Source organism: Anthonomus grandis, chromosome 19, assembly GCF_022605725.1.
Source record: "Anthonomus grandis grandis chromosome 19, icAntGran1.3, whole genome shotgun sequence".
NCBI lineage: Eukaryota > Metazoa > Arthropoda > Insecta > Coleoptera > Curculionidae > Anthonomus > Anthonomus grandis.
The window spans coordinates 2,440,425-2,466,608 of NC_065564.1; the positions used below are offsets into that span (position 1 = coordinate 2,440,425).

Sequence of the window (26,184 nt, forward strand, 5' to 3'; positions counted from 1 at the left end):
TTTATAACTCCAGTCTTGCCAGTTTCCTTGGAAACTTGTGAGAAACTTTGAGGTCACCTGATCCATTAATTTCACCTTTTTTGCAATTTTTACTGGACCAACCGGACAAAATTGTTTATAACTCAAAAACTATTCATAAATGTTTTGAAAATTCGTGGTGTCTCTTGTAGAGGACACTTGAGCGCACCCTAGTGTCCAGTTTTTATAACACCAGTCTTGCCAGTTTCTTTGGAAACTTGTGAGAAACTTTGGGGTTACCTGATCCATTAATTTCTCCTTTTTTGCAATTTTTACTGGACCAACCGGACAAAATTGTTTATATCTCAAAAACTATTCATAAATGTTTTGAAAATTCTTGGTGTCTCTTGTAGAGGACACTTGAGCGCACCCTAGTGTCCAGTTTTTATAACTCCAGTCTTGCCAGTTTCCTTGGAAACTTGTGAGAAACTTTGAGGTCACCTGATCCATTAATTTCACCTTTTTTGCAATTTTTACTGGACCAACCGGACAAAATTGTTTATAACTCAAAAACTATTCATAAATGTTTTGAAAATTCGTGGTGTCTCTTGTAGAGGACACTTGAGCGCACCCTAGTGTCCAGTTTTTATAACACCAGTCTTGCCAGTTTCCTTGGAAACTTGTGAGAAACTTTGAGGTCACCTGATCCATTAATTTCACCTTTTTTGCAATTTTTACTGGACCAACCGGACAAAATTGTTTATATCTCAAAAACTATTCATAAATGTTTTGAAAATTCTTGGTGTCTCTTGTAGAGGACACTTGAGCGCACCCTAGTGTCCAGTTTTTATAACTCCAGTCTTGCCAGTTTCCTTGGAAACTTGTGAGAAACTTTGAGGTCACCTGATCCATTAATTTCACCTTTTTTGCAATTTTTACTGGACCAACCGGACAAAATTGTTTATAACTCAAAAACTATTCATAAATGTTTTGAAAATTCGTGGTGTCTCTTGTAGAGGACACTTGAGCGCACCCTAGTGTCCAGTTTTTATAACACCAGTCTTGCCAGTTTCCTTGGAAACTTGTGAGAAACTTTGAGGTCACCTGATCCATTAATTTCACCTTTTTTGCAATTTTTACTGGACCAACCGGACAAAATTGTTTATAACTCAAAAACTATTCATAAATGTTTTGAAAATTCTTGGTGTCTCTTGTAGAGGACACTTGAGCGCACCCTAGTGTCCAGTTTTTATAACACCAGTCTTGCCAGTTTCCTTGGAAACTTGTGAGAAACTTTGAGGTCACCTGATCCATTAATTTCACCTTTTTTGCAATTTTTACTGGACCAACCGGACAAAATTGTTTATATCTCAAAAACTATTCATAAATGTTTTGAAAATTCTTGGTGTCTCTTGTAGAGGACACTTGAGCGCACCCTAGTGTCCAGTTTTTATAACTCCAGTCTTGCCAGTTTCCTTGGAAACTTGTGAGAAACTTTGAGGTCACCTGATCCATTAATTTCACCTTTTTTGCAATTTTTACTGGACCAACCGGACAAAATTGTTTATAACTCAAAAACTATTCATAAATGTTTTGAAAATTCGTGGTGTCTCTTGTAGAGGACACTTGAGCGCACCCTAGTGTCCAGTTTTTATAACACCAGTCTTGCCAGTTTCCTTGGAAACTTGTGAGAAACTTTGAGGTCACCTGATCCATTAATTTCACCTTTTTTGCAATTTTTACTGGACCAACCGGACAAAATTGTTTATAACTCAAAAACTATTCATAAATGTTTTGAAAATTCTTGGTGTCTCTTGTAGAGGACACTTGAGCGCACCCTAGTGTCCAGTTTTTATAACTCCAGTCTTGCCAGTTTCCTTGGAAACTTGTGAGAAACTTTGAGGTCACCTGATCCATTCATTTCACCTTTTTTGCAATTTTTACTGGACCAACCGGACAAAATTGTTTATATTTTAAAAACTATTCATAAATGTTTTGAAAATTCTTGGTGTCTCTTGTAGAGGACACTTGAGCGCACCCTAGTGTCCAGTTTTTGTAACTCCAGTCTTGCCAGTTTCCTTGGAAACTTGTGAGAAAGTTTGAGGTCGCCTGATCCATTAATTTCACCTTTTTTGCAATTTTTACTGGACCAACCAGACAAAATTGTCTATATCTCAAAAGCTAGTCATAAATATGTTGAAAATTCTTGGTGTCTTTTGTAGAGGACAGTTGAGCGCACCCTAGCGTCCAGTTTTTATAACTCTACTCTTGCCAGTTTCTTTGGAAACTTGAGAAAAACTTTGACATCACCCTCCATTCCGTTCTACACTGAAAAAAAAATTTCTGCACTAAATTTGTTCCGATTTTGCTCTGGCTTCCACTAATTTATTACCTTAACCCCTTTCTACACTGAGAAAGGTAAAATAAAAAATCTGTCTAAATATTATAATTATTTTATTCATAATTTAGAATATGTATCACAATAAGGATGATTACATTAAGAATAATATTAATAATAATAAAAAAACAGTAATTATTTATTTATATATAAAGCTACGACGTTATAAAATCAAAAACTGGACTGGATTACATTTCATACAATTGTTTGGGAACATTTTGATGCTTCCCCAGCATTAAATACTGACTTAAACCTACGAAATCTACTCCTTCATTATGGGCCTATCGTTTACTATGTTACAATGTTCATTCAAGAAACCTTTTAAAGCACGATTAGCTACTTCCGGTATATAAATCTACAATCGTAAGCTAAAAAGAGACCGTCCGACGAAAAGGAAGCGAAATGGGAGTATCTTGGCAGTGTTCAGTGGCGTACGTTTAATATACACAAAATAAAAAACACATGCAAACTTAATATGAATTATACATCCACACCTAAACTAAAATGATATGTACACACCGTCAAGTCTTGTGAACCTCCTAAAAACGAAAAATATGCAGTAAAAAAAAGGAACATTTGTTGGTCCTTTGAGCCGGAAAAAAATCCAGAGAAATCAGTCGAAAAATAATACTTAACATGGCAAGCCCCCATTATTGAGATTATTTTATTGAATTTTCTTATTCAGTCTGTCGCTATTATATGTACAAAAGCTTAATTAATTGACAATAATAATAATAATAATAATAAGGAAAACCCGACAACTTTTTACAAACTCTTGAGAATCTCCTTAATATCCGTCGAGATTTGTCCGAAGGCGGGCCTGTTTTGCGGATTCACGTCCCAACACAACTCCTAAAATAAAAAAATCATAAAGTCCCCGGCACATTTCGAAATTACGATTCTCACCTGAATCTTTTCCAAAGCCTCCGGGGTGCCAGCGAACGATTTCCACTCCAGTTTCTTCTCCTTCAGTTTCCCGAGGAAACTCGTGTCGTTGATTTTACTGTGGGGCAACTCGCCCTGCGCGAAAATCTCCCACACCAGCACCGCGAACGAGTAAACGTCACTTTTGGTCGAGTATTCGTCTTCGTAGACCGCCTCGTACGGAAGCCACCTCAGCGGGATGATCTGGAATTATGCCAGAGTTTAAAAACGAACCGAAAATGCCACTGGTGAAGCGGGTTTTCTTGGTTTTTGCCCGGTTAGGACTGGAGTTCTGGAAAATCCTTTTGGAGGGCGCTAGACAGTTTTATAGGGAAGCGATACTCCAAATTGCAGGTGTCTAGGCTAATTGGTTTCAGAGTAACTTACTGGCTCACCCTGATGTCTCCAAACGAACACTGCCTTATCCAGTTTTCCCACTTAGGGCTGGAGTTCGGGAAAATCCTTAGAAAATCTATACTTAAGGTACAGTGCTGGCTAGCTGCATAAAGAAGTTCTCCTCTAAATTTCATGTGTCTAGGTTATTTATTTCTTGAAATACTCTAATCTCCGTAGTGGGCTCAATGTAAAACTACTGAGCCAGCTACAATAGGCGCAGTATTTCTTAGACCAGTTAACCCAGAGATATGAAATCTATAGGAAAGTTTCTTTATACAGTTGTCCAGCGCTGCACCCAAGGAATTTTCTCTTTTCCAGCCCTAACCACGAAAAACTTGGTAAGCAGATCTTTGCCTAAGATTTTAGTCTGAACGAACAACACTATACAGTGTTTTTCCTAAACCATTGAACCTAGATACATGAAATTTGCAGAAAAGTTTCTTTATACAAAGGTTTATTCATGTGCCAAAGGATTTTCTAGAGTTTCAATATCAACTGGAAAATAATGGCAAAAGAGTTCTCCGTCTAAGGATCTCAGTCTGAACCGGCAACAATGACCATTGTTTCTCCCAAACTATTTAACCTAGAGCCGTCAAATTTGCAGCAAAGTTTCTTCATGTAACGATCCAACCCTGTACCAAAGGATTTTCCAGAATTCTAATTCTAACTGGAAAATAATGGCAAAAAAGTTCTCCGTCTAAGGATCTCAGTCTGAACCAGCAACAATGACCATTGTTTCTCCCAAACTATTTAACCTAGAGCCGTAAATTTTGCATCAAAGTTTCTTTACCTAATGATCCAACCCTGTTCCAAAGGATTTTCCATAATTCAAATCCTAACTGGAAAATAATGGCAAAAGGCTTCTCCGTCTAGGGATCTCAGTCTGAACCAGCAACAATGACCATTGTTTCTCCCAAACTATTTAACCTAGAGCTGTAAAATTTGCAGCAAAGTTTCTTTACTTAACGATCCAACCCTGTGCCAAAGGATTTTCCAGAATTCCAATTCTAACTGGAAAATAATGGCAAAAAAGTTCTCCGTCTAAGGATCTCAGTCTGAACCAGCAACAATGACCATTGTTTCTCCCAAACTATTTAACCTAGAGCTGTCAAATTTGCAGCAAAGTTTCTTTATGCAACGATCCAACGCTGTGCCGAAGGATCTTCTAGAATTCCGATCCTAACTGGAAAATCATGGCAAAAGAGTTCTCCGTCTAAGGATCTCAGTCGGAACCCGCAACAATGACCATTGTTTCTCCCAAACTATTTAACCTAGAGCCGTCAAATTTGCAGCAAAGTTTCTTTATGCAACGATCCAACGCTGTGCCAAAGGATCTTCCAGAATTCCAATTCTAACTGGAAAATAATGGCAAAAGAGTTCTCCGTCTAAGGATCTCAGTCTGAACCAGCAACAATGACCATTGTTTCTCTTAAACTATTTAACCTAGAGCCGTCAAATTTGCAGCAAAGTTTCTTTATGCAACGATCCAACGCTGTACCAAAGGATTTTCCAGAATTCCAATTCTAACTGGAAAATAATGGCAAAAAAGTTCTCCGTCTAAGAATCTCAGTCTGAACTGGCGACAATGACCATTGTTTCTCCCAAACTATTCAACTTAGAGCCGTTAAATTTGCAGCAAAGTTTCTTTACCCAACGATCCAACCCTGTGCCAAAGGATTTTCCAGAATTCCGATCCTAACTGGAAAATAATGGCAAAAAAGTTCTCCGTCTAAGAATCTGAGTCTGAACCGGCAACAATGACCATTGTTTCTCCCAAACTATTCAACCTACATCCATGAAATTTTCAGAAAAGTTTGTTTACGCAACGATCCAACGCTCTATCAATGTATTTTCCAGAAATCTCAACTGGAACAAAGTTCTTCCTTTTTCCACTTACCTGGTTAGCGTGTTTGCAATACTCCTGACTGTACGGCTCCTTGGTCATCCTGGGCAGACCGATCTTCACGACCAAATTCGACGTGATCAGGCAATTCCTCGCGGCCAAATCCTTATGGACCAACCGCTGATTGGCCAAATAATCCATGGCCCTGCTGGTTTGATGCGCTATGGCCACGCTTTGAATGGTGGTCAAGGCGGGTGGACTGCCGGTCTTCGTTGCCAATAAGAACTTCTTTAAGTCTCCCTGAAAATGATCTTAAAAGTGAGTTTTCCCGACTAATCAATCATCTGTTACCCATTCGGTGTGTTCCATGATCAGATAATGCGGCTCCTGTTCCCTGCATAGTCCGAGCAACTTCGTCAGGTTATCGTGGCTCAGTTTGCTGAACATGTCGATTTCCCTCTTGAATTCCGCCAAACTGTTTTCGTCTTTTGTTTGCGTCAGTACCTTTACGAGAACCGAAACCTCTTTGACGATTTCCTCTTGTGCGGAGGCCTCCTCTTCTTTGGCGGAGTTTGAGCTGCTCCTCTTATTGGTCGCTTTGTCCACGTGAGTCTCCGACAGTTTCGCAATCATCACGTCACCGAACTCCCCTCGCCCTATCAGGGTCAGATCTTTTAGCAGGGTTCTGCTGAGGGCCAACCTAAAATATTATTGTAATAAATCAGCTGTTTGTATATGTGTTGAAGGGGTGAAAGCTCACTTGTCGTAGCTGCTTTTCGACTTCTTGGACTGGCCGGAGGCTTGTGAGTTGCAGGTTTCGGCACCGTCGCTCCTCTGGCCCTCTCGGTGCGTTTCTATGCCGTTTAAGGCGCATTTGGAGGGTCCGGGTACGACCCCGTTCTCTGCCGCCTTCAATTCCTGGTTTTCCATGTCTCCGTTGTCAAGTTTTCCTGTGGGAATGCGGTTTTTTTCAAAATGTGGCGCAGTCGCGGTAGGATAACTAACTCACCATCGCCGATAGGGAGCTTTCGGGATTTTCTTCGGTATCTGCACCACACCATCAGGCCGATGACCAGGACTATATACGCTCCCGCTACGGACATGGTGATCAGCACTGCTTTTGTTACGGTTGTGTCCCCTTGGACCGTCTGAAATCCGTCGCTGGCTAAAATGGAAATTCATGTTCTTAAACATAAACTGATAAAAAATTTAAGTCCCTTACTGTGCACAAATAATTCGACTTCTTTCCTGTTTAGTCCGGCACTGCTGCCCGCGGTGCATCCGTATTTGTTTTGATCTTCCCGCCCGACCTCTTTGATGTACAATGAACCGTTTTCCAGCACTCTATATCTAAAATTTCCGTGAATCTAATACGATGTAACGTGGCAAACGAGATATCTTACCTCTTGGGGTCTAAATCGTTCATTTTGGAGTTCTTGTCCCACTGGACAGTAGGCTCTGGGTCTCCCTCTACTATGCAATCAATCATTACCGAGTCTCCCTCGTTAACGTTCAAGGGAGTTTTGGGTGGCACAACGAACCGTGGAGCAACTGGAAATGAATTAACCAGTTGGTCACAGGATTGGCCAGCCCGATCACCCGATCTGAACACTTACCGACAACGTCTATATTAATAGAGGCGTTAATGGTTCCTTGGCTATTGGTGGCGATACAGTGGTACTTCCCTTTGTCGGCAGCGGTCACTTTATTGAAATGCAAGGTGCCGTTCATATCAGTAATGTGGGCTGGAAAATTATCTGGGGTGAGTCCTTCTTTCTCCCAATGGACGAGGGGTGGCGGGGTGCCTTGTGCCTTACAATGGATCTTCTTTCCGGTGCTGTCCAGTTCCAGTTTTCTGTTTACCGGGGCCGGTACGAACCGGAGTTGTTCTGGAAACCCTGGATTTAGTCCGGATGGGGGTCATTAAGGGACGTTTCTTACCTATAACGGATATGGTGGCAGGTTGCGAGGGTACCGCCTCAAATCCTTCGGTGATCACTTCGCAAATGTATTCGCCCCGGTCTGAGGATTGGGTGGAATGAATGATCAACGTCCCGTTGTGTTTGTACACCCGGATCCTTTGGTGCGAGGGGCTGGTTTCGTCAAACTCGTGCTGAAAATAACCATTTTTCGTGCAGCAGAGCAGTGTGTCGGATTTATAAGCAGGCGTGTTACCTTTAAAAGTTTTCCGTCCTTACGCCACTTTACCACGGTATATTTGGGAAAAGAGGTGCTGTATTGGCAGGTCAGCACCGATTTGTCGTTTTCGTCCACGGTGATGCTGACAGGGTCCTGGGTCACCGTTGGCTTAGCTGAAGAAAGGAAAAATCAAGATATATTAAGTCTGGGCATTATATAATTCGTTCACTTACTGGTGACCACTATGTCCACCATCTTCTCAGTTTTTCCCGCAACATTTTCTGCAACACAAGTGTACTTTCCTGCGTCAGACTGTTTCACTTTGGTAATAATCAGTCTGCCATCATCGACATAGATGTCTCCTCGATCAGATATCTGTAAGAAGCCTCTAATTATGTACCCCAATCCCTTTTTATGATCCTTACCGTATGTCCTGCGGAGTTCTGCCACCATTTCTTGGCCAAAGGGAAGCTCTTTGGTTCCAAACAAGTCAACTGAAACAAGGTTCCTTCGCCCACCGGTTGTTCCGAGCCAAACTTCAAAGGCGGCTCGAAAGAGGATTCGGTAAAAGGTTCTATAACTGTGACAAAGGTTACATAGTTGTAAAACTTGGAACTCATACGACTTACAAGCCAAAGCTACTTCGGCGGTGTAGCTCTGAGGTACCTCGGTGGATTCGCTTTTGATCCCCACGCAGTTGTACCAGCCCACGTCCTCCTCGCTCACGTCGTTTATTTGCAAGGTACCATTAGAATGTACCGTGATTCGTTCTTTGGTTTTGAGCGGCCCGGATTCTTTGAAGTACCATTCTAACACGTCTGCTCTTTGGTACGAACAGTGGAAGTAAGCGGTCGTTCCCTTTTTGAGGATTTGGTCCGCGGGTATCGTTTGGATCAGTGGAGAGTTTTCTCCTTTAATAAAAAAGGGAGTTTTAGAGGTTCAAGGGCTGGTGAAGGGGGTTTTAGAGGTAAAAGAGCTTTTCTTCCAAGTAGTTGAAGTCGTTTTTAAAGTCATCCAAGCAATTGAGACATTAAATTAAAACTTGTTAATGACCAAGTGACTTTAATAAGGTGAAAATGGCTTCAAGTTCCTGGAAGAAATGAATAATTTACTTTCGTCCAGGCAGTTGAAGCCTCCTTAATAATTCAAACAAATTATAGTAGTTAAAAGTCGTTTCTAAATTTTATGAACTTTAAAACTTGAACCACCTTCGACTGCCAGAGCGAAGCCCTTGGCACTTTTCCTGCTTCCAGCCGAATTGTTCGCCTCACATTTGTACACTCCATTATCCAGGGAGTCCACATGTTTTATGGTCAGTCTGCGCTTCTTTAGCTCCAGTTTCGTCGAGTTGGTGCTCAGTGGACGAGAGTTTCTGTGAAACACAAGAAAATTATATTGGCCTTATTATTATTACTATTGTGCGTAAATATATTTCCGTGCGAACCAGCCCTAACGCTTGTCGTTTGTCCCCGTTTGACAGTAAAGTCGTTACTAGGAAATAACTGTTGACGTTTGATGTAGGGAGTGCGCCATGACATCGTAATTAAGTCGGAATTGCATGCATAAATCTGATATTAAACGAGCTGAACTAAACTCGGTTTGGTTAAGCAAATAAATTTTGGCAAACAATTGCTGCTGTTCAGTAAATATGGTACACCACTAGATTTCCGTGCAAACCCGCCTTAACCCTTGTCATTTTTTTCCGTTTGACATTTTTGAGAGTCGACTCATTACTAGCAAATGACACTGTTGACGTTTGATATAGGAAGTGCGACATTACGTCATAATTAAGTCTGAATTGTATGCATAAATCCGATATTAAACGCGTTTAACTAAACTCGGTTTAAATAAGCTGCTGTTTAGTAAATATGATGCTCAACTATATTTCCGTGCAACGCTTGTCATTTTTCCCCGTTTGACAAATTTGACAATTGAATCGTTACTAGTAAATGACACTGTTGACGTTTGATTTAAGGAGTGCGCCATGACGTGGCAATTAAATTTGAATTGCACGCATAAATCCGATATTAAACGCGCTTAACTAAACTCGGTTTAAATAAGCTGCTGTTTAGTAAATATGATGCTCAACTATATTTCCGTGCAACGCTTGTCATTTTTCCCCGTTTGACAAATTTGACAATTGAATCGTTACTAGTAAATGACACTGTTGACGTTTGATTTAAGGAGTGCGCCATGACGTGGTAATTAAATTTGAATTGCACGCATAAATCCGATATTAAACGCGCTTAACTAAACTCGATTTAAATAAGCAAACAATTGCTGCTGTTTAGTAAATATCATGTTCAACTATATTTCCGTGCAACGGTTCTCGTTTCTCCCGTTTGACAAATTTGACAATAGAATCGTTACTAGTAAATGACACTGTTGACGTTTGATTTAAGGAGTGCGCCATGACGTGGTAATTAAATTTGAATTGCACGCATAAATCCGATATTAAACGGGCTTAACTAAACACGGTTTGGGTAAGCAAACAAATTTTGGCAACCCAGACATGCAACCTAAATATAAATACCCCCACGAACATAATCCGAGTGTACGTAAGCAAAATAAGGGTGGATTTCGGCCGGAGGGGGTGCGGTAGCGTCCCCGTCTATAGGTTTTGTTCCGGTAACGGAGATATCGCTTACACCCCTAATAATAACGTAAGGGGGAAGGGCTAAACTGGGAAAATTATACATTTTAAGGTCGATTCGGAAGACTTACCTGAACCACTTGATGTGAACGTCTCCGGAGGCGTCCAGGTGGCATTTCAGCACCACGGCACCCCCGTTCTTGATCTCTTGAGGCTTCGGGGGTTCGTGCAGCACCACCTCCGGCTCCTCGATAACTGCAACGAGTTTTTAATTAATTTAAGAAAAAATAAAATAGCTCGAGCTTCTTTTCGCATTAAACGATCGAGTAATTAGTGAAATCCATTCGGTAATTGAATTAGAACGTTAACGAGGACGAGCTTTTTAAATGATAAAATGCCACTCGCGGTAATATTATAGCGTCAGGATTTGAATGCGGCGAGTGTGCTTTTAGCAGTTGAAAAGAAGAACTTCAGCATCTTTTTGATAATAATTACGTTGCGCATTTTTTAAAGGATTTTGTCTTTAGTGGGGACCCGGCTTAATATATGTTTTACAATTGACCCTAATCGCTATGACAAGTGACATGAAAGCTTCGAGGAGCAGTGGAGGATAGGAAGTATGCTGATTTTTAGTTCTCTCGGAACAGAGAGTGCGCCACTGGGCTTAAGCAAACGTGTTTATATGATTTCCCCGATTTAGACAAATTTATGATCGAACTGATGGCAGAGAGCGAGACGAGTTTACGGTCTGTTTTAGGAGGTGTTAAAAGCTCCTGCACTCTGTCAGTTTTTACGAGGGAAATGCCTTCTCGTATAATCGTACGGTTCGCTAAACAAAATGGTAGAAAAACGGAGTCGTGCATTGTCACAGTTTTCCCGCTGATAATTGCTCGGTATCGTATATTTACGACTACGTGGCTACAAATAGGAACGTAAACACTATAAACGGCATTTCCTTTCCTTTATGTTTAGCATATAAAAAAGAAAGAAGTGTCCGTATACGGACGCCTATAAATGGAAAGATGCATATATATAGGGAGGAGCGCTACCACATAACGCTCGAGGAGCCTTAAAAAAAGAAAAGAAACAGATTTTATGACGATACTCGCATGCGGTGTTAATTACCACCACTCGGCTAATGAATTTTTTTCCCGGAATCCGCCTTCCCATACATCGGTTCATTAAAATTTAACAGCGTATTGTGAAAAAGTGCAGTGCAATTTAAAATACACGACCGAGACAAGGGCCCTTCCGTTCAGACAATGGAACGCGATATTTTTCCATTAGTCACGGGATTCGGGCAGAGTCGTTGAATGAGCCGTGTGTTTCTTTACCACTAAAATAAACCCTTCGGGGGGCCCGGTTTATCGACAAAAATCTCACCATTATTAGATCCACAGATACATTGTTTCAATCCGCTCATTCATTATTACAAACCCATTCGTCCCTCAAACTCGATAGCTCTTAGCGAATTAAGACCGTGTAATCCCCAAAATAATCCCCTCGAGCATGCAAAATTAATCGCTGCGCATTGTGTGTTTCCAGATAATTTCCAGGGATGGAAATTATCATTTGTTCAATTATGTTTGACTCCGGCATTATTTACATTTGACCCAAAAAAAAGGAAAAAACGGATATCCGTATTCACGACGCGTCTCGGATCTTTTTTAAAGTGTCCCCGTCCCCATTACCGTTTCACGTTTTCTCTCTTATTTTACATTCCCGGAACATTCGGGCTTAATATACGCAAATCCATGCATAACCGGGAGCAGATAAAGCCCAAAAAAATGCGTTTTATTTCTCCGGAGAGGGTTTGCCATGAATCGGTAAGCAGCTGTTGTTGACGTCTGCCCGTTGTAATTAAAAATATCGAGGCCTGAAGCTTTCAGGATACAGATCAGAATCACCCGAAATGACCAATAGGACCAATGCTTACAAGTGACTTCCTTGTTGTTTCTAGAAGCCGAGTGCAACATTTTCGGCACCTTAGTAGTGCATGCGCATTAAACGACGAATCAGACGATACGAACTAATGTGTTAAGAAGCGAAGAAGAAGAAGAGCGGTCTCGGTGGCCCAAAGCGAGCGCGGTCGCATTCATTAGCAAATTGCGTCGTTTCAATCGTTATCTCCTCGTATTTTATACCTGACTGGTTCTTTTTATATGACGATTCCGTTTCGGTAAATCGGCGAGGAGCCGCAGAAATCGAGTTAAAGAGCCGGAGGGACGAGGCCCATGGATATATCGTAAAAGCCGTAAATACGGAAAGATGTTCGTAAATGCCGAAGAAGAGACACAAACCGGGACGCAGTTCAAAAAACTCATTAAAAGATGGATTCGGTCGTTGCGAACCAAGGTGCCGATGCGGAATGCGATCTTTTCCCCTTTTTTCTATATCATCATTTCATTTCAAAAATTACAATCGGGAAATCGCGTTTATCTGGTGTACGTAAATACGCCTCCGTTCTCTCTGGCTGATGCTTTTCATTTGAGTTTTCCAGTTTTATCCCCCTTGGGGACCACCTTTCTCTGTATAAGTTTCACCGGAACGTGCCCCCGCAACATTTGCTAATTAAATTTATGACTAGTATTAATAGATTAATTTTCTGTGCAGGCTGGAGCTTAAAAATCGCACAATAGAGTATCAAATCTTAGTATCTCTGTCTCGAGAATGTACGACTGACAATAGAGTATCTCTTTACAGTAAACTTCTATGTTCCTGTTTTGAGACTGCTATTACTGAGAACAAAATGATCTCTTCGCAGTAAAACGCTGGTTTCTATCTTGCCGATAGATGGCTGCACTATAATAACGGAACACGGTTCACGCTCATTTCAATGTTATGACCGTTATACGGCTGCAACCGAATTTGGTAGGGTAAAGCTGCAACACTGGGTCATAAAAGTCAGCATTTGGAAATTACGAGCTTTAGGGGATCGTGGGGGAGCGAATTGCCGACACGTTAAGTCGCGCTCTCGACCGCCGTTACCGCTCCACCCCTTGCCTTTCCGACTTTGATCAACGTAATGAGGGTTTGATCCACTAATTTAATGTTTTTAGCCCCCCTCGACCCTCCGTTTCTCTCTGTGCGTTCACCAGATCGGCAGTTTTAAATGACTATACCGTAGTGCTTCGCTTTGCATATATAGTTGAGCTTGTAATTATTTTTCCCTCTTTTTTATGGTAATTCGAGAGATTATGAGAACACTAGTAAGGAGAGAGGTACTCGGTATGGGTGTGCGTGGTTATCACATCCTTCTAACACGCAAATAAAGCGAGTGACACCGGTTCGATGGACCAAAAAAAGTAAATCTCCCCGTGACAATGCTTAGTACATTGCCGTGACCAGGATTCGAACCTGGGTTACTACGGCCACAACGTAGGGTCCTAACCACTAGACGATCACGGCTAACGGAGACCTACCGAACGAAATTCGCCGTTCGATTTTCTCTAGATCGCGTTCTAGATTATTTATTAATAGACTGATAAAACCGACGAGTCATGACCCTTTCACACAAGGATTAGTGCAGTGATCTTAAAACGAGGTGAAAGTGATTTGGTTTTCCGTGGTACCAAGATCAGTACTCACGTCTTGAGTAGCCGTGATCGTCTAGTGGTTAGGACCCTACGTTGTGGCCGTAGTAACCCAGGTTCGAATCCTGGTCACGGCAAGGCTAATTTTTTTATTTATTCGTTAAATATTTGATTTTTTTATGTAAAAGCAAGATGCATCAGCCAGGCTACTGAACCATGGATGCTAATGCTAGTACCCCCTCGATTAAAATGCCCGCCCTGTTGTCGTTTTATAGCGAACGAAAAGCACACCAGAGAATATAGAGAGAAGAAAAACACGTATATAACGTCTTGATTTTCCGTACGGCGACATCTGTAGGCCGTGTGCGTGCCTTTTATTTATTATTTTCCATTATCTGTGTCTCCCGTTTTCGCGTTTCGTGCGGCACATACACGCCGTCGACGAGAGACGATTTTTCCAATTTTCCCGTTGTCTTCTTCTCGTCCCACTTTTCGTTCTTGAACCCTACTGGCGGGCCTAAGCTAATTACCCACCCTTCCCCCGGGGATCGAAAACGGATTATCCCGGAATTCCTGAACTCGTTCGGCAAAGAATTAGTGCCGAAACCGAGAAAAACTGCCACGGCTATTAAACCAAAACGGTTTTCCCTTTATTTCGTTCTATAATCCTCTTTAGGACAAACGTCTCTTGCCAGTAACATTTCTGTCAAACCTCCTTATTCACCGTCGTTCTATCACAACGAAAGGTCTTCACACAGTAATTTATTTGTCAAATTATTAGGACGCCATAACTTTTATATATAATCTAACTTTTTCAGGTTGGTTAACCTGAGGTCGAGTTAATGTCTTTGAGGTGTGTTCTTGCTCTACGTAGCAGCTTTGGAATCCAAATCCCAACTGTGAACAATTAAATTTAATCCAGAGTTTATTACCGAACCATAAACTATGATTTACGGTGCCTAAAGTTCTGAAAAGCGGCTAATTCGGAGCGGAGCTGCGAAACCGACGTTTATGGGCACCTGCATGTGCCACAACTCTCCCATATTCGCTATTTCATTATGCATAAAACACACAAACTTAAAGGAGACATCAGTAGAGGCGGACGTTTCAAACGCCGTCTGTCGGTAGAAAAAACGGCGGCGAGATCAAAGGAAATTAGGTTTTCTTTGCTTTTAAGTGCGGCAAAAGTCGATAAAATGCATGTGCCAGTACGAGATGGCTTTTTACTGCCGCTAGCGTGTATGGACTTGCCAAATTGATGGAAGTAATAAGGCATACAGAGAACCTTAAAGCACTCATTCGGGTTTTCAACCTTCAGATAAGAGGATATGACCTTTTACGATAAAAGGAAGCTCTTTGAAGTAATCGTTGTGTTTTTAATGAGAGCCTGTAATTACTATTCCGAGACGGCGGGCGCTATAAAGCATAGACAGCGCACGTGTGTCAGTTTCGACAATAAATCGTAAACAGATTCCGAACGCCTATCCGATTTCAAAGAGCGGCCGAGTTAAAAATAACAAAGAAACTACTGCTTTTGCCTTGTTTAAACTTTTACGGAAAGGAAGTCGTCGTGCTTTTTCGGGCTTCGTTTTTTTTTTTGTTTGTCTCTGGATAAAACAGGAGCCACCGCACACGTCGAACGGGAGTCACATCTGGACTATGCGCCCGGGTCAATTTGGGATCTGAAACCGCAACAGTCCATACGGTCAATGTAGATAGCCGTTTTCAATTCCATCACCTGCAGGTCGAACGGTTTCAAATTCCGTTTTTAAACGTTGTGTGCCGGAATAATTGGAAAAATTCCAGTCGTCTGGAAATCGGAAACCTGGAAAAAGCAAAAAAAGCCTGTTTGCCAACAGCATCACGTACTGTTATCCTACAACTGATGACACCCGAACTTGTTTTTTCTTTTTTTTGCACGTATGGATGTAATTCACTGTAGCGGACGTTTAGTAACCCCGTTTTAGGATGCCGATGATTCGTTTGATTGGATTTTAAATAGGAAAACACCGGCGGCAATTAAAAACAATTGTCTGCACATGCGTCTTCTATGTGTAGATTTTTTCTGTCTCGAGACCTTATTTGACCCTCTCACGTGCGTCCAATGGCGTTTTGGCCTAAAGGTCATGAGTTTGAGAGATGTTTTACTGGAAAGAGTCTCTTAGGATGACATATAGAGGTGGCACCTGAAGAAAACCTTCTTGTAAGGTTATAAACCTTTAGGAAAGCACTTAAGCCATGCCAATTAGCTTATAGAAGCGACTTTAAGTGGGTAATTATGTGATACATAAGATTTTTTTGATTGCCTTCTTAATCTGAATACTCCCGAGCGTAAAAACTCGTCCAATTATGCGCCGTTCGCGCGGATTCCAATAACTTTTTTGTCGGCAATAAATACGTCGATTAAAATGGGAGAAAATTGCTGGTGTAGCGTGGCATCTCTCGCGGCAATAACCGAACAAAGTCCCCATTAAACTGATTGATTAGTTTTCGCTTATATGTACATGATAACACGCGTTTTTCATTTGTAAATAAACAAACGTTCCATCGGCATCTATAGTGGGCCTTATCGTCTTCTCTCGGTAAAAAGCTAAAAATAACCGACAATTACAAACAAACCGCTCTTGAGCGTCGACGGATTGATTAAAGACGGGCCTTGGCTTAACATACGGAATGTCCTTAGAGTCCGTAACATCAGCCACATTTTTCCTCTAATGACTATAAATCTAGTGAACGTGCGGGCCATTGTTTTGCAACGACTTATACCTACACAAAGTGAAAGTCGCCATTTGATACGAAGACGAATGCCAACACCTACTGAGCTTCATTTATAATTATTGTGCAAATGTAGAATTAATTATGCCGTGTAGACGCAGCCTTATTAGCCTAGCCCAAGACAGTTTTCGAGTAAAATACTGAAACGGGCCGCATTTTTAAGGTGCATTCAGAAGAAATAGTTGAGCGGACAATCGCCGGTGCTCCTCCCACAACGATCCATAGCCGTTCTTCGATGGCCTCTATATCACCTAGCGCGCACCGTAATTAACCCCCATTAATTCGCGGATCGACTAATAAATAATAAACCGTTCGAAGCCCACCATGGTCAAGTTTATAATGCCTTGGGGCTGTATTAGCCCATAGTCGATGGATGCCATGTCGAAATTTAATACGGCTATAAAGCGGTCGTGGACCGACCCCCTCTGCCCCCCTGGCCGCCCTTCGCTCGATAACCGCCCCTCCCCCCGCCCTCCCAGCACGCGAACAGAATTTTAAAACTCTTTTATAGTCGCGTTTTCTCTCGTTTGGTGTGCTGGTTGTTTTTTTTTTCGGGTTATCTTTTTGGCCATCTCTTTGGCCGGTTAAAGACCGTTTGATCACCCGAATTCAAGTTTCGTCTGTCACAAGACGAAAAACAGTAATTTCATTCGCTATGGTCGGGTAAGTGGCTCGCATGCACAATGGGCCTCCCTTACCGAGTGCCCTAATACACAAAAAAAGGGGGCCTATTCATATATCGATGACGTAGCGAGAAAGGGCGTGGAAAGCGAAGGGCAAACATTTGAATTCTTCTCCAAATCTTGAGTTATTTACTCGTCTGATAAGTGAAACAAATAAAAAATGACGCGGTTGAAGATTAGGCACCTGACCCATTTCGATCCTTTTTCTGGATCCTCCCCTGTGCAATGTTTCACCCTCCACCCGTAACACCTTCGCCCTAATAAAGCCTTCACCCTTTTCACCAACCGGGGAGGAGGTTTATGAATGCCATACGTCCTATTTAACAGATGCGCCCTTATGTGTTTCCCCTGCATGCATTTTTTTTTTGTGCAAAAAAACCCACCCAACCGCCACATTTCATCAGCCTAATCACCCGCAGGGGGGCTTCTCGCCCGCTTTTATTCTAAAATTTGAATCTTCTACTTAATATTTGAACGGTGCTGAAAGTGCTTGCTTATCTAACGTACACCATAAAACCCGTCCCTTCTGTCAATATTAGATTTTCTTCCTTTTATCGTCGCGGTTGTCAAAAGGTGCCCATTATGCGACACAATGTCGTAAAAGCTCGTGTCGTAAAGATAACCGTTGCGTATGACGAGGTCTTGTTCGATTTATATTATTTAAAAAAAAATTATTTCGCTGATAAGGCCTTAATAAGATATCGAGAAATGTTATAAAGTAGCAAACGAAACGACCGGAGCAGGTATAGAAAGGTCTTCGCCAAAAAAAACGGACCAGACGTTTCAAAATGCCAAATCGCAGACGTCTGCGTTTTTCTTGATAAAAGACAATCGACTCGTATATAAATTACGGATCCCTGAAAAGGATTTGATGCCTCTCTGGTTCTTCCTTGGCCTGTCGATCTTCATGTTTAATAATTTTTTATCCAAGTGACGTAGAACTCTGATTTCAAATTATCGCGATATAAGGCCTCAATACCTACAGAAAACTCTTATACAAGTATCTTGTAACTATTATAGCTTTTAAAGTATGATATTTTGAAATTTTGCTCAGGTCAGTTACAGTTCAAACTGGCTGGCTCGACATCAGTCTGGATAACTTTTTACTGGAGAAAGATAGAGTAATGATTTAAAAAGATTTGAGTACAGGACCTCATTATCTATGAAAAACTCTCATTCAACTATTTTGTAACTATTATAGTTTTTGAAATACGATTACTTGAAATTTTGCTCATGTCAGTCATCGTTCAAACTGGCTGGCTCGACACCAGATGGGATAACTTTTTACTGGAGCAAGATAGAGCTATGATTTAAAAATAACTTAGTACAGGATCTCATTACGTAGAAGAAACTCTTATATAATTATTTTGGAACTATGACAGTTTTTGAAATATAAATTTTTGAAATTTTGCTCAGGTCAGTCACAGCTCGAACTGGCTGGCTCGACGTCAGTCTCGATAACTTTTTACTGGAGTAAGATAGAGCAATAATCTTAAAAGATTTGAGTACAGAACTTCATTATCTATGAAAATCTCTCATTCAACTATTTTGTAACTATTATAGTTTTTGAAATACGATTACTTGAAATTTTGCTCATGTCAGTCACAGTTCAAACTGGCTGGCTCCACGTCAGTCTGGATAACTTTTTACTGGAGCAAGATAGAGTAATGATTTAAAAAGTTCCTAGTACAGGATCTCATTACCTACAAGAAACTCTTATACAACTATTCTCTAACTATTATAGTTACCGAAATATGAATTTATAAAGTTTTGTTGACGTCAGTTGCAGTCCCAACGGCCTGCCTCGGCATATTTCTGTATAACGGATAATAATAAAGTTATTATTATATAACTACTTGGAAACTGTATTCCATTGGCGTTTTCCCCTTCAAAAAAACAAGAAGCCATAAATTTCCCAACTGAATTTTCTCTGGAAAAACTAATAAACTTTTCCATCGGCTACAAAAATAATAAAGCCCGTACGAGGGCCCGTACGTTGTACATATATACACTTTAATTAGCTTTTCTTCCGTCCCTCCGGTCTTTGTCTATCCTCTATTATTTTTTATAATACGTCGTAAAACATTTTTATAAGAAGGGGGTCATAAAAGTACATTGTTTTCGTAAGGAAAAGTTGCTCGAGAGGTCTTTGTCCCCTCAGCCATTAAAGAACCACTTAAGGTAAAAAACCAACTTGACCCAAAGCGGGAAGCTTAGAGCCTGGGACATTAGACCAGAGGGTCTTTAAAGTTTATAAAGGAATATTTCCCAAATCCTCGGCAACTTGTTTCATCCCGTTAGGTGAATTAGTTTACGAGAAATTCCTGATTATATCCAGGATAGACGCACCGGCTCCAGATACGTTATCTCCTCTTGAATAGTTACGACATCATCACACATTCAGCACACGCATTCACGTCAATCTCCTAAGCACAGTCGTCGGCAAATGGCCTTATATTATGGCGGGCCGTAGCACGTGCTTTTAAGGAACAGTTTTCTGCTTCCAGTGTACTCCAGGTAAGTCAAGCCGACTTGATATGAAGCTAACAGTGATTGAAAGAGACGAATTAAGTGAGGAGTCCAAGACAGAGGTCGGTGATGGATGTAAGAATTCTTGAGAAGAAGAAGTAGAAGAAGATAAGATTTTAGAGAGACAGCTGAGGCTTTGGTCACTTTCCTTGGAGAACAAGATCAGTTTTGAGACTAAAAATTGAATAAAACGAAGTTGACTGTTGATTTTTGATAGCAGAAGAGCTTGATGACCAGCTTTCTACCAGAAAATCTCTGGAAACTCTTCCAACAAGAATTATCGTGCGATTTATTTATAGGAGGAATTGATGGACGTCCATTGCGCGTTACCAAGGCAACGGGTCGATGCGACGCTCGTAAAGTTTTACGGTCTCTGGAGTGGCGCGACGCCGGCCGGCGCCGCGACGTTCAGATTGGACGGAGCTCGTAAAAATCAGGGACGTAGAGGACCGATGAGCGAAGGAAAATCCGACGGATTTCGGGTACTTTTCGGTCGGCTCAGAAGTGGGATTAGACCATGACTTACGTCACGTCGAATGTCACAAATTTGTGACAAGTGACGGCGGGAAATCCAAAATTCGTTTAGCAACGACCCCGATTATTTAATTCTTTAATATAAACACAAGCCTAATCTAAACATAGGGCGATACTGACTGGCTCGTCTGTAAAGACCTAACAAATAAAAAAAAAATATTTATCTTAAGTTCATGTGTGTGTGTGTGTGGTGCCATAAACGGGATCAGTCGTCGACTCGTCACCACGCGAGAAAAAGAGAATGTTTACCAATAGGCGGGTGCTAAAATATATAAAGCAGCAGAGAAGAAGAATCTCGACGTACCGCCGGCTCGGAGGACCATGTAGCATCAAAGGAACCGCCGCCGACCCAATTCACGACCAAAACCGCATTACAAACGAAATTAGCGAGTTTCTAAACACCACGAAGGGCCGTTGGGATTGAAGGGCTGAAGGGGGGTTGCGGAGGGCGAAACGGTCGTCGAGCCGTGAAAGGGTCTCGCTTTTAAAAAGAGGAAGGGCGGGAGGCCCAGGGTAAATGGAAATCCGAGTCGTAAACTAGCGAGTTATCTCGGCCCGAGGGGTACGGATCTCGAGCTCCACCACTGAGTTTTATGAGGTTACTGGCTGGGTGATGGACAGTGGCGGGGTAGTTCCACGTTGGGCCTTCTGAATCCACTAAATAAAGGGCCTTTTGTACCCCAAACCGTTCCTGGTTTGGGGTACGAACACGCAGACCACATTCGATGCATCCGTTAAAATAATTTCACGGTCGCCTGGCTGCAGGAATGTTTATTTGGAAGCCGAATGATGGGTTGAAGATTAATACGTGTTTAATATTATAGCACTCATTGTCTAGACACGCTTTTTTTCTAGCACATTCCCACCCAAACGTCTCTGTATCCCGTTGTTTCTTTTCCTGCAGCAGCGCAAAGTTGAAACCAATTTATCGACACAGCAGGGCCATTCTTTCCCCCGGAAACTCGTAAAGAAACTCTCCCCGGCAAAGTTTATGGTGATTGGTTCTAAGCCGAAGTGGCCTAATAAAAACCATCGGGCCGTGTTTATCTTAAGTGGTTTTTGTGAAATAACACTACTGTGGAAGGGCTAATGTGTGCACGTAACCCATATTTAACCCTCCCTCCTTGTTGTCTCCGGTTACTCGCCACGGAGTCCTGTTACAGTCGTTCACCTGTCATCCTGTCTGCAAAGGTTAATTTCATATATATATATTTTTTTTTTAAATTGATCCTGCCCTTCGCGGGAGTTATCGGCAGCTAAAGAAAACACCATAAAACTAATCCCGACGAAACGGCTCCCACAGGGGAGGGTCGAAATCCGGTATAAACCATAAAAGAAAAACGACAGGGTGACTCACACGCTCACCGGGGGCTTTTTTCGGATATATACTCGTAATTTATTGCATCATCGGTCGCACGACCCCGTTTAGATTATAATTGATCATCATTACCCCGTTATTTTCAATCCTCTAATCAAAGGCCGAGAAGAAAAGAAGAAGAGTTGACACCTGAAGCCACTGTCAGCAAGCGAGCATGCTCTTAACTAGGTAATAATTTGGCTGGTAGGGTGGGTTTGAGAGGAAGAAGAAGAAGAAATGACAGTTCAAACCAAAGGCTTTATAAAACAGATTGTCTGGCTTATGTAGAAGGAATGATGAGGTTGGTAGGGTGGGTTTGAGAGGAAGAAGAGCAAGAAATGACAGTCTGAAGGAAAATTTTTACCATACAGATTGCCTGGGTCAAGCAGAAATAATGATGTGGTTGGTAGGGTGGGTTTGAGAGTAAGAAGATGAAGAAATGACAGTTTGAACTAAAGTTTTTACCAAACAGATTGCCTGGGTCAAGCAGAACTAATGATGTGGTTGGTAGGGTGGGTTTGAGAGCAAGAAGACAAAGACATGACAGTTGAACTAAAGTTTTTACCATACAGATTGCTTGGGTCAAGCAGAAATAGTGATGAGGTTGGTAGGGTGGGTTTGAGAGGAAGAAGAAGAGGAAGAAGAAAAAACAGAATTTGAATAATTTGAATTAAGACACTAAGATACAGATTGTCTGGCAACTTTTTAACCAACTAAAGGGATAACAGCTCCCATTACCATTGAGTTTAAAAAAAAGAAGAAGTAATAGTTTGAATTAATTATCAGGAGGACGAAAATGGCTCCAAATTTCCCTTATCAAGTACTAAACCGAAAATAATTCCGTTCATATTCGATGGTAATCCTGGATATAGGCGCCAGACATCGGGGTCCAACAATCCGGGAATTTATAGAATCGTAAACGTCTGACGGGCGGGCCTGAAATCGAAATTTACCACCGGTCTACGTCAGCTGGTAATAGCCGGTAGACACGAACCTTAAACCGGGAGGGCATTACGTACATTGATTCGACCTCCCGCGTCAAGCCGAACTTCTCGTGAATTTCCAACGAAGACGTTATTTGTCAACGCTATTATCCGTCTGAATAACGAACAAGGCTCAAGCCGAAAGTTTTCCTCGGATAATTTTCACCGATGTTCGGGGAAAGTTTCAGCGTGCGGCGGGTATAGTTGGCGAACTATAAGAAAATGGTCGGACGTGTCCGTCGGAAACAATGTTGCCTTCGCGGATGAGTTCCGGAAGTTTTACCACCTCTGAACTTTCATCGTTCGGGTCTTTATTAGATGATGCGGAGCTCGTGTTTTAATTAAAGTAGATAGACAGCTAACGAACACATTTTTTCGTGGTACATCAGTCATATAATAACAAAGCCTCTCTCGACCCTGTTTTATTCAGAAGTGGGATGAATATCCAATCGGCCAGAGCGCGGATCGAACTCCAATTTACAAGAAGTATCCCGGATAATATGGAAATTTTATTTATTTACCGTTATCAGGTCCGTAATTGGTTTTCTGCGGAGGACAGCTGAAATAATTTGAAAAATATAATTGGGGGTACTTACATTCGAATATTAAGGAAGCGGTGGAGCTGCTGATGGGCGGATTCTTTCGAGAAATATCCTCGACTATGCAAGTGAACTCGCCCACGTCCCGTTCCCGGTCGACCCTGGTGATGTGAAGATCGCTGCCTTGCATAAACCGTCTCGTGGTGTTTATCACTTTGGAACCTGATAAGGAGGAAACATGATATCGTAATGTCAAGAATTTAGGAACCGCATCCGCTGCCCAAGGACCCTCTCGTTCCTTAATTATTTCTTTGGCTTTTTTTTTTAAGTCTCGGGTTAATTACAGACAAGGATGCCATTAATCTCTGGGTAATTAAAAGTTGAAAGGGGCGCCGGCGGATGATTTATCGCCGAAAACGAAATAATTACGTACGTATCCGTCCGGCGACGGGACTCCCAACCGCGTTTATATTTATATTTATCTCCCGAACGAAAGAAAACAAACGAACGGACGTTTTCGCAATAGTTTGCGAAGTTACTTACTTACCGTTCAGTTCCCAGTAGTACACGATTCCGTCACCGGGAGTCGCCTCGCACGGTAACGTCACCGAAGTACCCACCACCACCGGGACGTCTTTGGGACTTTTCGTGAAGTAGGGCTCGTCTGCGTTGCAAAACACCGTGTACAAACCTGAAACAATATGATAATCGAATATTGCAACAAAATGGCGGACGAGAAACTGGTTCAAACTGCACGGGGACCATGGATACTAGAATGGCAGATTGCCTAGAGAAGTACGTCGTCCCTCTTGATGATGATGCCCTCTTGTGGGATTCCCAGCAGTTTGAGTGCATGAAGACCATAGATGTTAGAGAGGGATTGGCCTGGTTACGAACGGAAGTACCTTACAAAGGGATGGTGGGACTCCCAGCGTAAATTAATGAGTGTCCTCAGTAACTCTTGTGCCTCGAACAATAACACAATTCGATTCTTTGCGTCATTCGTTGAAAGGAACAAATAGAGGCAAGAAACCATGGATACTAGAAAGACAGATTGCTTAGGGAAGTACGTCGTCACAAGACGCCCGTTGCAATGCCCTCTTATGGGATTCCCAGCAGTTTGAGTGCATGAATACCATGGATGTTAGAAAGGGTACGAACGGATGTACCGTAAAAAGGGATTGTGACTCCCAGCGTAAATTAATGAATGTCCTCGCTAACTCTTGTGCCTCGAACAATAACGCAATTCCCGAAGATAAAATCTCTTCGCGGCAATACAATAAAAAATTCGATTCTTCTTTGCCGCATTCGTTGAAAGGAACAAATGGGTGCAAGAAACCCAAAGAAACGCGAGGCGAGCTCTCTCGGGGCACCACGACCTACGTTCTCGTTGATTTCTTACCGGTGCCCGAGGTAATTTAGATATAAACTGTATAGAAGATGATATCTGCTACGGCGGTATATCTTTGTTACCATTTTTTTGCGCCCTGAGCATCCTAGGATTAGATACAGGATGTCTTGAGGTGGTTGAGGATTAATGAAGCAGGTTTTAAGAAGAATTTGTGTCGAATGATGTGAAGTAAGTTGGCACACGCAGGAACTTCCTCTGGTCCAGGCAAATTCGTAAACTTCAAGCGCACTCTGAGTTGAAGATGTTGAACGTAAAGTCTGAGTGTAACGTAAGATTGAGTGAGCACTTATTTGGACGATAATAGATGTAAGAAAGTTGATAGTGTTGTCTGGAATGGAATGGAATGGTACTCACCAATAGCAAAAAAGAAATTCACGAAAACTTTGGCCGCAGACATGTCGCTCTTAATAAGGCTTGTGTGAATCCAAACCAAAAAGGGAAACCGCGCACCCTACACTGAACCACGGCGCCCCCACCCCGTGTACATCCTTCTCATTCAAAAGAAGAGAAAAAAGTCCAAAAATAGTTTAGAAAAAATAGCGTAAAACTACGAAGCGAATACGCACGAACTGAACGTTCTTCACCGATCGACGGCACGCGGCAAACTGGCTTTTCGCTTTGGTCATAAAATTCACATCGGAATCAAGCCGGCTAAGTTCAGCCACCCGGCATTTGTTTCAAATCCGAGAGGGCTTCGGGTGCAGAAAAGATAGGGGATACCAGTAGAGAAAGACGCATATAGTATGTGTGAATCGACCATTAAAAAAAAATTGCGCTATATAGCGAGCCGCGCGCCCTCTAACGGAGCGTCCTGAATCACTGTCTTTGAAAATGATGCTTCCTGTGAGTTTGCGGCGTGCGATTCGGTGAAACTTTGGCGGATCGATAAATGGCGATTTGAAAGTAGAAACTTGGCAAAGAATCAATAAATAGAGGCATTTTTTTATTGATTGCTAACTTCTGGCAACCTACTTCTTCTATAGTAATTTGTCTCGAGGCCTTCTTGGCTCCAAGAGATTCAACAGAGATTCACATGGTGAAGGTTCATGTTTTCACAGGGCAGAAAACTGGTTGCGTTAAAATTTCCTGTCCATGGCACACGATTTAATACAAATAAATTCAAAATAAACGTGGAAAACAAGTTACTCTGCAACTTTGAACGTAATCCGTTAATAAAATCAGTAAATATCGAGTAGTCTCTCGATTTAGCAAGCAAATATCCTCCTGTGCCTTCTCCAGATCTGGGGCAGCCATGAAATGGCGTCTGTCCGCTCGCGGCGGCATCAAACGGGCAGTTCCCGGATCTTTACCGTGCACAATTAAAGATTTAATGCAAATAAAGAAGTTACTCTGCAATATTGAACGTAATCCGTTAAAAAAAATCAATAAATATCGACTTTTCTCCCGATATAGCAAGCAAATGTCTTCCAGTGCCTTCTTCAGATCTAGGGCGGCCATGGAATGGCGTCTGTCCGCTCGCGGAGACATCTAACGGGCAGTTCCCGAACCTTTACCATACATAATTAAAGAATTAATGCAACTAAACGTGAACAAACAAGTTAATCTGCAATATTGAACGTAATCCGTAA

The 26,184-nt window shown here is 41.8% G+C and overlaps 1 protein-coding gene and 2 non-coding genes across 3 annotated transcripts; 1 reads left to right on the forward strand and 2 right to left on the reverse strand.

Annotated features, from left to right (window-relative positions):
• Positions 1-2,395: 2,395 nt before the first annotated feature.
• On the reverse strand, positions 2,396-25,211 carry LOC126747197 (tyrosine-protein kinase-like otk). Its single transcript, XM_050455700.1, has 19 exons — positions 24,950-25,211; positions 23,732-23,875; positions 23,242-23,406; positions 10,383-10,506; positions 8,867-9,030; positions 8,288-8,569; positions 8,084-8,238; positions 7,892-8,033; positions 7,695-7,831; positions 7,461-7,632; positions 7,136-7,408; positions 6,923-7,070; positions 6,742-6,869; positions 6,529-6,684; positions 6,280-6,469; positions 5,871-6,219; positions 5,574-5,819; positions 3,263-3,484; positions 2,396-3,208 (listed from the first exon to the last, which is right to left on the reverse strand). The coding sequence occupies exons 1-19, from the start codon at positions 24,990-24,992 to the stop codon at positions 3,122-3,124; spliced, it is 3,327 nt and encodes a 1,108-aa protein (XP_050311657.1). The 5' UTR covers positions 24,993-25,211; the 3' UTR covers positions 2,396-3,121.
• On the reverse strand, positions 13,588-13,659 carry Trnah-gug (transfer RNA histidin (anticodon GUG)). The gene has a single exon. It is a non-coding gene; the product is annotated as a tRNA-His (tRNA).
• Trnah-gug (transfer RNA histidin (anticodon GUG)) lies at positions 13,850-13,921 on the forward strand. Its single transcript has one exon. It is a non-coding gene; the product is annotated as a tRNA-His (tRNA).
• Positions 25,212-26,184: the final 973 nt, after the last annotated feature.

Excerpts from the sequence above, each read along its gene's own strand:
- LOC126747197 (XM_050455700.1), bottom strand. The coding sequence starts at position 24,992 with ATGTCTGCGGCCAAAGTTTTCGTGAATTTCTTTTTTGCTATTG. Across the intron at positions 9,031-10,382 it reads GTTCACATCAAGTGGTTCAG|AAACTCTCGTCCACTGAGCA; the intron begins GTAAGTCTTCCG and ends TGTGTTTCACAG. Across the intron at positions 3,485-5,573 it reads ATTGCAAACACGCTAACCAG|ATCATCCCGCTGAGGTGGCT; the intron begins GTAAGTGGAAAA and ends GCATAATTCCAG.